Source organism: Microcaecilia unicolor, chromosome 11 (genome assembly GCF_901765095.1).
Source record: "Microcaecilia unicolor chromosome 11, aMicUni1.1, whole genome shotgun sequence".
NCBI lineage: Eukaryota > Metazoa > Chordata > Amphibia > Gymnophiona > Siphonopidae > Microcaecilia > Microcaecilia unicolor.
In genome coordinates, this window is record NC_044041.1 from 173,441,592 (window position 1) to 173,455,234 (window position 13,643).

The window sequence follows — 13,643 nt, forward strand, 5'->3', positions numbered from 1 at the left end:
GATGAACACAAGAATCCCCCTGGCAAACAGAAAAAAGAGGACAGAGTGGGAAACGAATGACAGCTCTCAAGAAATAAACAAGGGGATACCCTTTAGTCACTACTAAGAAAGAAAGGGGTCCTTTTATAAAGGTGCACTGAAAAATGGCCTGTGGTAGTGTAGGCGCAGGTTTTGGGTGCGCGCCAATCCATTTTTCAGCGCAGCTGTAAAAAAGGCCTCTTTTTTGCCAAAAATGGATGTGCAGCAAAATCAAAATTGCTACATGTCCATTTTGGGTCTGAGACCTTACCGCCAGCCATAGACCTAGCGGTAAAGAATCTGGGCGGTAATGATCTACGCACGTCAAATGCCATTTGGCGCGCATCCGTTACATGTGTCCGAAAATAAAAAAATATTTTTCAGACGCACGTATCGGGCGCGGATCAAAAATGAAATTATCACAAGAGCCACGTGGTAGTTGGACGGTAACTCCATTTTGGCACATGTTGGGCGCACATAGATGCTTACGCGGCTTAGTAAAATGACCCCAGAGTTCTTTGACGCTCTGGTGTCCCATGGTTTGTTTCTGAAGAGCCGTCATCCATTTCCTACTCCATCCTCCTTCTACATAACTTTTAGAGCCATATATAGGATCCGGGGTGAACGTAAAATTGTGCGCACAAGATTATTATAGGATGAGGATTTTACCTGCAAAAATCAGAGCTAGGGCTTTGATTTTTGTCCATTGCATAGGAGCCTGTGGGTGCAGGTGGATGCTTGGCACCACCAATATTGAGTACATTCCTTCATTTGTGTCCAGGCTGGGATAACTTGTATTGTATTTAACACCCCCAATCATTCTGAAATGTTGGCACCTATGATCCAACTTATCTACAGTAAAGTACGTGTGACATTCAATAAGTGGAATTCAAACTCTGGTTTCTCAGATTCCTATTCTATTGTTGAAAACACAAAGGGGTAATTCTAAACTGGTTGCCTCAAGGTCAGCATCAGCATGCCAAGTGCTGCATGCCAATTCTGTAATAACATCTGAATGCCAAGATGCCATTATACAATACTAGCATAAGCCAACATTGATACACCTAAAGTTAGCCATGAAAGGTTTCATCAAGTCAATGTTTGTTTGTTTGAATCTTGATCAACTGCCTTTCTGTTGTGGTACAACCAAAGAAGTTTACATGTCATATACTTAAACACCTGAACCCTGCAACACAACGAAACGTACACCAGAACTGGACTAAACTTTTCTCTTCCTCCTTCATTACCTAATTTACTCTGTCACTCATAAACTCTAATGCAAAACCACTCTGTATTTCTTATACCGGAACTGGCGATCGCCATCATGGTAATATGTAAGCCACATTGAGCCTGCAAATAGCTGGGAAAATGTGGGATACAAAGGCAATAAATAAATTAAATTAATAAATAAATATACAGCTAATTTATTTGCTCTGTTCCTAGCAGGCTCACAATCTAACCCCCCCCCCCCCCCACCCCGTTTACTAAGCTGGCTAGCAGCTGCCGTGCATTGCCAACATGGTTTAGTAAATAGGGGGTTAAGTATCATGCAAGTGGGAGGGAGGGCTGGAGCACGATAGGAACACTTGGGGGCACATCACATAGGGCACACTTGCAGCTTGCAACACTCCTGCACTACACTAACCATTAGGCTGCTCCTCCAGATGAAAATGTTTATGCCTAAATATAATTTGGAGACACGCTCATATTCTGCCCATGTGTATGTCTCCCTTGTAGCTACACCATAATGCACCTATGTGCTATTGTACAGAAAAGCGCAAAATAAAAATACACTTGGAAGTGCCAATTATCTCAGTACTTAACTAATGGTTAGTGTAGTGGCCTGAGAACCAGGGGAACTGGATTCGATTCCCACTGAACTTTCTTGTGACTCTTGTAAGTCACCTAGCCCTCCATTGTCCCTGGTACAAAAAATAAGTACCTTTATATAATAAGTAATCTGCTTTGCAACCACAGAAAAGCGGTATATAAAATCATATCCCCTTTCCCTTACTTACGCGCGTATGACACACATAACTACTTGCACACATTATAGACTTGCTTTTTAAGCCTCTTCATTCTGAATGGATGAGATTTGTCTAGCTAAAACCACATTTTACCTGATAAATAGTTTGAAAATTGACCCCTAAACATTGTTCACATAGACACAAAATAGAAGAAAACCTTTACTATATAGGATAATTATGACAGAAAAATGCACTCACCGCCATCATTGATTTTGGGACTTCACGACTATCCAGCTGTAGCATGTTGCCTAAAATGGGAAGAGGAGTTGGTCCAGGAGGTAGCTTCCCTTTTTCATGCCTTGTCCTCCACTTTAAGAAGACCAGGCAGGAAATGCAAAGTACTAAGAAGAGAACCCCTTCTCCACTAATATCCATCCTAGACAGCGAACTCGTCACAGAAACATAAAAATAAAGTTCCTACAACTGCTGTGACAGATTTGTAACTAACAGAATGTCTCTTGCTGGCTGCTGAATTACAACCCTTTTTATATGAACAGGCTTGGACTGTGTTCAGGAATTTGGGTGGCAAAAACATACCAAAGTTGTCTAGTGAGATTTTCTTTTGGCAATAAGCCCTGTTTCCTTAAAAACAAACAAACAAACAAACAAACCTCTAAATGTCTTATATTAGAAATGAAAGGTGCCTTGGAGAAATTTGCACATTGATGTGTAGTTTGATTATGTTTGTCTTCATGGTTTAGGTTTGATTTATTCTGAAGTGGTGTTTTCTAGATTATTGACTTATTTGTAAGGTCTCAAGCACTACCTGGGCGGCAGGCATGCATCATATGTAAGTGTAAGGAAGACAGAATCAGTTGCAGAAAGTATTCTGCTCAGTACATTGTGAAGCTGTATTTCCGAGGTCAGGAGTCATTGGTTTTTCTCCTAAAGGGAGTTTTTTTTCCAATTGACTTAAGAGACCTGCCTCTGAAAGATTTTGATAGCAAATATAGGACCAGTGATAACAACTACTTTCAGCAAACAGCTTGAGTGCATGTATGAAAATATTATGTAAATGAGTTCTGAATAGAACAGTCAAGCTGGGAAGTTTTGAGGTCCTTTTAATAAAGTTAAGAACTAAGAATTGTGATTAACAAGCAGCTGTGGATGTTTGAAGCAGAATATTTTGAATACCACGTGGTAAATAACATAAGGATTAGCACATGTCCACTGTCATTTACCACCAGGTAAGCATCACATGGTAGAAAATAGAAAGTATTTTCTACCGTGTGTTTTTGGCACGCACCAAATTCAGAATTACTGCCCAGGGCACGCGGTAGTTGGGCAGTAATGCTGATTTGGTGCATGCTGGACGCACGTAGGCCCTTACTTGCCTTTGTAAAAGGGCCCCTCAGATAGCTGAAGAGCCACCACGCCTTCCATAAGCTTCCAGAAAAATGGGATGGAGACTAGTGGTCATAGTTGGAAATTACGTGACTAGACTCCATATTATTCTTCATTAGGGGGGTGATAATAATTTCTCCCAAATCTGAGGGCAAATCTCCAAATTCTAAAGAAAAACAGGTTAACAGCATCATTTAAAAGTTGCTGGATGCTTTTTTCATAATGTATGGCGGGGCAGGTGTCCAAAATGCAGTAAGCAGCGACATAGTTTTTATATAGAACATCCACCGAAGACCAGGTTATAGATGAAAATTCCCTCCATATGTTATCAGCTGGAACTGAAATGGAAATAATACCAAGGGGGATCTCAATCTAAATTGTTTTTCTTAAAAAGCTCCCTAATAATTGCAATTTTAGAATTAAAATACTCCACCAACTGGGAGGCAGAAGGTATTTTAATAATTACTGGATTAACACATGACTCAGGAGTCCTTTTACAAAGGTGCGCTGAAAAATCTCTTGCAGTAGTGTAGGCATGGGTTTTGGGTGTGTGCCAATCCATTTTTTAGATTGCCTGTAAAAAAGGCCTTTTTTTGGCTTAAAATGGATGTGCGGCAAAATCAAAATCGCTGCGTGTCCATTTTGGGTCTGAGACCTTACCACCAGCCATAGGCCTAGCAGTAAAGAATCTGGGCGGTAATGACCTATGTGTGTCAAATACCACTTGGCATGCATCCGTTACGCATGCCAGAAAATAAACAATATTTTCCAGACATACATAGCGGACGCATGCCAAAATTGAAATTACCACAAGGGCCAAGCGGTAACCAGGCTGTAACTCCAATTTGGCAAGTGTTCGGCGCGCATAGGCGCCTTCGCGGCTTAGTAAAAGGGGCCCTCAGTGTTAGTAAGATCAGTGAGTATTTTAAAGAGCAATTTCATATCCAGTGATTTCCCTTAATTAGCTTTGAATAATAAACCTTCCTTTTTTATTTCAACAAGATCTTATTTTCTCTATTAGCTGTTCTCCAGTTTACTTTATTCTCATCAGCGCTGCGTATGCTTTGTAGCGCTATAGAAATGCTAAATAGTAGTAATAGTAGTAGCAGTTGGATGTTTAAAACCATAACCTCTCCAATTTTCTACATTTCCATTTTGGCATAATCAACTTAGAGTCAAACCATTTATCAGATGCCCTAATTATTGTAGTTTTAAGTTTACATGAAGCCAGATTGTCCAAAATATCCTTGAGTATGACCAATCTTTAACAAAATCTGATAACTCCAAAAACACATTTCTCTCATCAAATTGACACCAAAATGCTGCATGATCAATAGTTCCTTTAGAAAGAAACGATGTTCTCATAGATGTATTTGTTTCCCTGTCTCCAATTTATACTAAATTGATATAAAAATGATCTGACCAAGGGACCTCGTACTAGTTACCATCCAGAAAAGATATATCTGAATGGGTATCAGATTTTGGGTAGGCTGCTCCCCTTGTCACCTTTAACTGTATTTTCTCAATTTGTAATTTTTCTTAATTTATCTGTAAGCCACATTGTGCCTGCATGTGTGGGAAAATGTGGGATACAAATGAACCATAAATAAATAAATAATTGATGCCTGTGTGTGTGTGTGTGTGTGTGTGTGTGTAAAATTATTAAAACAGAGCAATCCTATATAAAGAAAATAATTTGAGTGAGTGTGAAGTCTGAATGCTGATATGATTCAGCTGTGGGCCCTGCCAGAAGTTCTCCCTATAAGATAGAGCAGGGAAGAGTGAAATAGATAGAGAGGATTTGATAGAAAGGGATATATGCTTATCTCTTGATTTTCTTTAGTTATGTCCTCAGTTTTAAGAGTCTAATAGGCAGAAACACCAGTAATAATTGCACACAGTAAGGGAGGATAGTTTTTTCTACCTTTAATATTAAAGCTAGAACAGGTACAGGAGGACCAAGCTTAAAGAAAGAAAACCTTTGGAGCCAAGACAGATGAAAAACAGAAGATAAACAAGAAAGCTGGAAACCACAGCACATGCATGAGCATGTATTTATTCTTAAAGAAAAAACAAACAAACTGAGCTCAGAACACACAGAAACCTAAATACTAGTAAAACTTACCTTATTGGTTCCTACCTGAAAGAAACAAGTTTAAACCAAAGAATTTTGTTTGATTCTTATAGATATTAAAAAGTTATCTTAAAAGAAAGATTGAAATTGATACTTATCTGACTGTGTTATGGTTTCCTTCAAGGAAAGCCGAGTAGTACAAATACAGTTGCTGATATAATAAAGGAAATAGAAGTTTATTGGATATAATCTGGATCTAGTACTATATAGCTAAACCATATTAAATTTCATTTCCAAATTTGTGAACACTCTTAAGGCTCATTTTACAAAGTCATGCTAGCGATTCTAGCGAGGCAAATGCGATGAAGTCCATAGGAATTGAATGGGCTTCATCACATTTACTGCGCTGGAATCACTAGCGTGGATTTGTAAAAGGAAAACTTAGGGGGGCATTTAATACATGGTGCCTAAAAATTCAGTGCTGAAATCAGTGCCGACTAAGTGTATTCTTTAATTGGCGCCTAGATTTAGGTACAGTATATAGAATACACTTAGTCAATATATCAGCGCCTAGAGCTATGTGCATTCATTTACATCAATGAAAACCTGACGTAAATCCCTGCATGTAGATTTAGGCGCACTGGGCTATGTTCTATAACTATGTGTGTAAATTTCAGAATGCCCACAAAATGCCCATTTCCCTACCCATAACCATGCCCGTTTTTACCTGCGCACATTACAACTTAGGTGCACTGTGTTACGGAATACAGTTAGCGAGTTGTATGCATAAATTCTAATTAGTGTCAATTAATGCTCATTATTTCTTGTTAAGTGCTGATATCACTGCTGATTAGGTTGTTAAGCCAATTACGTACGGTATTATAGCATCCACTTGGATTTTGGCATGCATCTCTAGTATAGAATCCAGAGGTTAATGTTTTAACCTGTTTGCAAACTGTTCACACTGTTACTGGATTTTACTGATTTATCTACATCTTAGTTTTTTATATAAAATATTAAATGCAGGTTTGTGCAATACAAATATTCTCCGAGGACAAGCAGGCTGCTTGTTCTCACTGATGGGTGACGTCCACGGCAGCCCCTCCAAACGGAATCTTCACTAGCAAAGGCCTTTGCTAGTCCTCACGCGCCAATGCGCACCGCGCATGCGCGGCCGTCTTCCCGCCCGAAACCGGCTTGTGCCGGCCAGTCTTCTTTTCTCCGCGCTCGGTACGGTTGTGTTTTACCGTACGTGCACCGAAAAGTCGACCTCGCGCGTCGTTTTCGACTCGTTTCTGTGAGAAACTCCTAAAATTGTTTGGATTAACCTCTTTTGGGGTTTTCCTTCCTCTACTTCGAGTTTTTTTCGCCCCGTTAAGTTTTCTTTCGTCGTCGGGGTAGGCCTTACTTAGGCCCCGGTCGAAATTTCCTATTTTGCTGGTGCCAAATTTCGCCATTTCGTCTTTCGATTTCGCCGGCGTGATTTTTCCGCCCATGACATCGAAGCCTTCCAGCGGCTTCAAGAATTGCACCCAGTGCGCCCGGGTAATCTCGCTCACTGACAGGCACGCGTCGTGTCTTCAGTGTCTGGGGGCTGGGCACCGCCCTCAGGCCTGTAGTCTGTCTTCCCTTTTGCAAAGGCGGACTCAGGTAGCGAGGTTAGCCCAGTGGAACATTTTGTTCTCGGGCTCTTCGTCGGCATCGGCACCGGGGGTATCGAGTGCATCGACGTCTTCAGCGTCCAGACCTTCAACCTCGGCGGCCAGTACATCGAGTGCATCGAGGCATCGGCCCTCTGCATCGGCGCCGAGACATCGGACAGCTGCATCGACGTCGGTGGTACCGGGACCTCGTCTGCTGATGTCGTCGGACGGTGGTGCTTCGTCTGGAATGCAGGTGAGGGCTGTCCATTCCCCTGCTGGTGGCGGTGAGCCTTTGGGTGGGTCTCCCCCTACCCTGAGGGCTCCTGCGGTACAGCCCCCCCGAGACCGACCTTCTTCGATCTCGGCCCCGAGGAAGCGACGGCTGGATTCTACGTCCTCCTCGTCGGTGCCGGGAACCTCCGGTGACATGCTTCGTCCCAAGAAGTCGAAGAAGCATCGTCACCGGTCCCCTTCCCATGTCGGTACCGAGAGCTCTGGGTCGCCGAAGGAGTCGGCACCCAGCAGGCATTGGCGCCGAGAGGACCGCTCACCCTCTGTTCAGGAGGTGTCGATGCGCTCCACTCTGGACAGCCCGGAACAGCCTCCACGCCCGGAACAGGTTCTGACGTCGACGCCTGCATCGACCTCCATGCCTTTCTCTGCAGCCGCTCTGAACGAGAGCCTCCGGGCCGTTCTCCCAGAGATTCTGGGAGAGCTGTTGCGCCCTACCCCTCCGGTACCGGCGGTGCTTGCGCCACCGGTACCGTCAAGCGTGGCGCCGGCTGGCCCATCGCCAGAGGTGAGGTCTCCGGCGTCGGTGCCGCGTGCGGTACCGGCTGCCGTCGCCTCCCAGGAAGGCTCCCCGACTACGTCGGCGGAGGAAGCTTCGCCGATGCGGGCGAGGGAGTCTACCTCTCGACGCCCCCATCGTGGACGTGGCTCCACGGAGTCGAGTCGGGCACGGTTGCAGACACAGGTCCGTGAACTTGTATCTGACACTGAGGGTGAGGCCTCGTGGGAAGAGGAAGAAGACCCCAGATATTTCTCTGACCAGGAGTCTGAGGGTCTTCCTTCCGATCCCACTCCCTCTCCTGAAAGACAGGTTTCCCCTCCTGAGAGTCTGTCTTTTGCTTCCTTTGTCCGGGAGATGTCTACGGCCATCCCCTTCCCGGTGGTTGTGGAGGACGAGCCCAGGGCTGAAATGTTTGAGCTCCTGGACTATCCTTCTCCACCTAAGGAAGCGTCCACTGTTCCCTTGCACCATGTCCTAAAAAAGACATTGCTTGCGAACTGGACCAAGCCTTTAACTAATCCCCACATCCCCAAGAAGATCGAGTCCCAGTACCGGATCCATGGGGACCCAGATCTGATGCGCACTCAGTTGCCTCATGATTCTGGAGTTGTGGATCTGGCCCTAAAGAAGGCTAAGAGTTCTAGGGAGCATGCTTCGGTGCCCCCGGGCAAGGACTCTAGAACCTTAGACTCCTTTGGGAGGAAGGCCTACCATTCCTCTATGCTCGTGGCCAAAATTCAGTCTTACCAGCTCTACACGAGCATACACATGCGAAACAATGTGCGGCAGTTGGCGGGCTTGGTTGATGCGCTCCCCCCTGAGCAAGCCAAGCCATTTCAAGAGGTGGTCAGGCAGCTGAAGGCGTGCAGAAAATTCCTGGCCAGGGGGGTGTATGACACCTTTGATGTTGCGTCCAGGGCCGCTGCTCAAGGTGTGGTGATGCGCAGGCTCTCATGGCTGCGTGCCTCCGACCTGGAGAATAGAATCCAGCAGCGGATTGCGGACTCGCCTTGCCGTGCGGATAACATTTTTGGAGAGAAAGTCGAACAGGTGGTAGAGCAGCTCCACCAGCGGGACACCGCATTCGACAAATTCTCCCGCTGGCAGCCTTCAGCCTCTACCTCTACAGGTAGAAGATTTTTTGGGGGAAGGAAGACTGTTCCCTACTCTTCTGGCAAGCGTAGGTACAATCCTCCTTCTCGACAGCCTGCGGCCCAGGCTAAGCCCCAGCGCGCTCGCTCTCATCAGCAGCGTGCGCCTCAGCAAGGCCCCTCGGCTCCCCAGCAAAAGCAAGGGACGAGCTTTTGACTGGCTCCAGCAGAGCATAGCCGACATCCAAGTGTCAGTGCCGGGTGACCTGCCAGTCGGAGGGAGGTTGAAAGCTTTTCACCAAAGGTGGCCTCGCATAACCTCCGATCAGTGGGTTCTCCAAATAGTCCGGCAAGGATACACCCTCAATTTGGCCTCAAAACCTCCAAATTGTCCACCGGGAGCTCAGTCTTACAGCTTCCAGCACAAGCAGGTACTTGCAGAGGAACTCTCCGCCCTTCTCAGCGCCAATGCGGTCGAGCCCGTGCCATCCGGGCAAGAAGGGCTGGGATTCTATTCCAGGTACTTCCTTGTGGAAAAGAAAACAGGGGGGATGCGTCCCATCCTAGACCTAAGGGCCCTGAACAAATATCTGGTCAAAGAAAAGTTCAGGATGCTTTCCCTGGGCACCCTCCTTCCCATGATTCAGGAAAACGATTGGCTATGCTCTCTGGACTTGAAGGATGCCTACACACACATCCCGATACTGCCAGCTCACAGACAGTATCTGCGATTTCAGCTGGGCACACGTCACTTCCAGTACTGTGTGCTACCCTTTGGGCTCGCCTCTGCGCCCAGGGTGTTCACAAAGTGCTTGGCTGTAGTAGCAGCGGCACTTCGCAGGCTGGGGGTGCACGTGTTCCCATATCTCGACGATTGGCTGGTGAAGAACACGTCCGAGGCAGGAGCCCTGCAGTCCTTGCAGATGACTATTCGCCTCCTGGAGCTACTGGGGTTTGTGATAAATTATCCAAAGTCCCATCTTCTCCCAGTGCAGAGACTCGAATTCATAGGAGCTCTGCTGGATTCTCGGACGGCTCGCGCCTATCTCCCAGAGACGAGAGCCAACAACTTGTTGTCCCTCGTCTCGCGGGTGCGAGCGTCCCAGCAGATCACAGCTCGGCAGATGTTGAGATTGCTAGGCCACATGGCCTCCACAGTCCATGTGACTCCCATGGCCCGCCTTCACATGAGATCTGCTCAATGGACCCTAGCTTCCCAGGGGTTCCAGGCTGCTGGGGATCTAGAAGACGTAATCCACCTGTCCACGAGTTTTCTCGAATCCCTGTATTGGTGGACGATTTGGTCCAATTTGACTCTGGGACGTCCTTTCCAAATTCCTCAGCCACAAAAAGTGCTGACCACGGATGCGTCTCTCCTGGGGTGGGGAGCTCATGTCGATGGGCTTCACACCCAAGGAAGCTGGTCCCTCCAGGAACGCGATCTGCAGATCAATCTTCTGGAGTTGCGAGCGATCTGGAACGCTCTGAAGGCTTTCAGAGATCGGCTGTCCCACCAAATTATCCAAATTCAGACAGACAACCAGGTTGCCATGTACTACGTCAACAAGCAGGGGGGCACCGGATCTCGCCCCCTGTGTCAGGAAGCCGTCAGCATGTGGCTCTGGGCTCGCCGTCACGGCATGCTGCTCCAAGCCACATATCTGGCAGGCGCAAACAACAGTCTGGCCGACAGGTTGAGCAGGATTATGCAACCTCACGAGTGGTCACTCAATTCCCGTGTAGTGCGACAGATCTTCCAGGTGTGGGGCACCCCCTTGGTAGACCTCTTCGCATCTCGAGCCAACCACAAAGTCCCTCAGTTCTGTTCCAGGCTTCAGGCCCACGGCAGACTGGCATCGGATGCCTTCCTCCTGGATTGGGGGGAGGGTCTGCTGTATGCTTATCCTCCCATACCTCTGGTGGGGAAGACTTTGTTGAAACTCAAGCAAGACCGAGGCACCATGATTCTGATTGCTCCTTTTTGGCCGCGTCAGATCTGGTTCCCTCTTCTTCTGGAGTTGTCCTCCGAAGAACCATGGAGATTGGAGTGTTTTCCGACCCTAATCACGCAGGACGAAGGGGCGCTTCTGCATCCCAACCTCCGGTCCCTGGCTCTCACGGCCTGGATGTTGAGAGTGTAGACTTTGCCTCTTTGGGTCTGTCAGAGGGTGTCTCCCGTATCTTGCTTGCTTCCAGGAAAGATTCCACCAAGAGGAGTTACTTCTTTCTGTGGAGGAGGTTTGCCGTCTGGTGTGACAGCAAGGCCCTAGATCCTCGCTCTTGTCCTACACAGACCCTGCTTGAATACCTTCTGCACTTGTCTGAGTCTGGTCTCAAGACCAACTCTGTAAGGGTTCACCTTAGTGCAATCAGTGCATACCATTACCGTGTGGAAGGTAAGCCGATCTCAGGACAGCCTTTAGTTGTTCGCTTCATGAGAGGTTGCTTTTGTCAAAGCCCCCTGTCAAGCCTCCTACAGTGTCATGGGATCTCAATGTCGTTCTCACCCAGCTGATGAAACCTCCTTTTGAGCCACTGAATTCCTGCCATCTGAAGTACTTGACCTGGAAGGTTATTTTCTTGGTGGCAGTTACTTCAGCTCGTAGAGTCAGTGAGCTTCAGGCCCTGGTAGCCCAGGCCCCTTACACCAAATTTCATCATAACAGAGTAGTCCTCCGCACTCACCCTAAGTTCTTGCCAAAGGTCGTGTCGGAGTTCCATCTGAACCAGTCAATTGTCTTGCCAACATTCTTTCCCCGTCCTCATTCCTGCCCTGCTGAACGTCAGCTGCACACATTGGACTGCAAGAGAGCATTGGCCTTCTATCTGGAGCGGACACAGCCCAACAGACAGTCCGCCCAATTGTTTGTTTCTTTTGATCCCAAAAGAGTGGCTGTGGGGAAACGCACCATATCCAATTGGCTAGCAGATTGCATTTCCTTCACTTACGCCCAGGCGGGGCTGGCTCTTGAGGGTCATGTCACGGCTCATAATGTTAGAGCCATGGCTGCGTCGGTAGCCCACTTGAAGTCAGCCTCTATTGAAGAAATTTGCAAAGCTGCGACGTGGTCATCTGTCCACACATTCACATCTCATTACTGCCTGCAGCAGGATACCCGACGCGACAGTCGGTTCGGGCAGTCAGTTCTTCAGAACCTGTTTGGGCTTTAGGATCCAACACCCCCCGAGGGCCCTGTTTGTTCTGTTCCAGGCTGCACTCTCAGTTAGTTGGTAAATTTTTTAGGTCAATCTCAGTTATGTCCTCGCCGTTGCGAGGCCCAATTGACCATGGTTGTTGTTTTGAGTGAGCCTGGGGGCTAGGGATACCCCATCAGTGAGAACAAGCAGCCTGCTTGTCCTCGGAGAAAGCGAATGCTACATACCTGTAGAAGGTATTCTCCGAGGACAGCAGGCTGATTGTTCTCACAAACCCGCCCGCCTCCCCTTTGGAGTTGTGTCTTCCCTTGTCTTTGTTTTGCTACATATGAGACTGGCCGGTTTCGGGCGGGAAGACGGCCGCGCATGCGGGGTGCGCATTGGCGCGCGAGGACTAGCAAAGGCCTTTGCTAGTGAAGATTCCGATTGGAGGGGCTGCCGTGGACGTCACCCATCAGTGAGAACAATCAGCCTGCTGTCCTCGGAGAATACCTTCTACAGGTATGTAGCATTCGCTTTAGTGATATAAGGATGTAAGAACTTACCTGTAAAAATAGACAAAGGTTCTAAAAGAGATCTACAAGCGGACACAATGGGCCTGCCTGAAGGAGAGGTAAGAGATTTGTGTATTTTGGAGAGACTATACAGCGTTGGAAGAACTGGTTCTTCTACTACAAAAAAATCTGCTTCTCTCTGAGTAGGCATCTCCAATAGACCCTTAACAGATGTAGAGATCAGAGTTTTGAATAAAGGCCTATCTTTTGTTCTGACTCCATGGTACAAGGCCTTCAAGACAAGGGTTGAGGTTTTTACGTTTGTTAGAAAATTGAAGATTATACATTTCTGTTAGAAATGATAGTAAGTGGCTACCACCGGGTAATGCATACCATGTAATTCAGACGTTTGAAACCATTGTTCTGAATGATATAACAGAGCTAGAAAAACAAGAAAGAAGAAGGATTTATTATAATATGACCAGAGAGGAAAATAATGCTGTTAGAACCCTACGAGACGATCAAAGTATCGTTACTAAACCAGCTGATAAAGGTGGTGCAGTTGTAGTCAAGTATAAAGGTTTTTTTTTAGTTTTATTTTCTTTTATTAATTTTCGATACAAAGGCAAAACAAGAGCTCACAATTTAACATCAAGCAACAACTTACGATACAAGTCAAATTAGGAGCTCACATTCCGGAAAACAGTAAACTATTCCAAGATTAGGATAAAGAAGGAAGGGAGGGGGAAGGTAAAAAAAAAAAAAAAGGATACACAACAGAACATGAAGCATGCATAAGCCATAAGGTACACCAAAATTAGTGATCATCACTTTACAGCATTAAAATAAGATACAAGTGGAAGCCATTTTTCCCTATACAAAGCAAAGCGAAAATAATTCTTTGCAAGGTACGTTTCATATTTATAAGTTTGAAACAATAAGTTCCACCATTCCTGGTAAGTAACTTGATATAAGGACTTCCATTGTGAAAAGATTACTTTCA

General features: G+C 46.3%; 1 protein-coding gene across 1 annotated transcript in view; it reads right to left on the bottom strand.

Annotated features, from left to right (window-relative positions):
* LOC115481007 (cytochrome P450 2G1-like) overlaps positions 1–2,512 on the bottom strand; it is a 140,426-nt gene extending 137,914 nt beyond the window's left edge. The window contains exon 1 of the mRNA XM_030219992.1: positions 2,244–2,512. Coding sequence (XP_030075852.1) covers positions 2,244–2,420 — 177 coding nt within the window. The 5' untranslated portion in view covers positions 2,421–2,512. The remainder of the gene's footprint in view (positions 1–2,243) is intronic.
* Between the last annotated feature and the right edge of the window lie 11,131 nt (positions 2,513–13,643).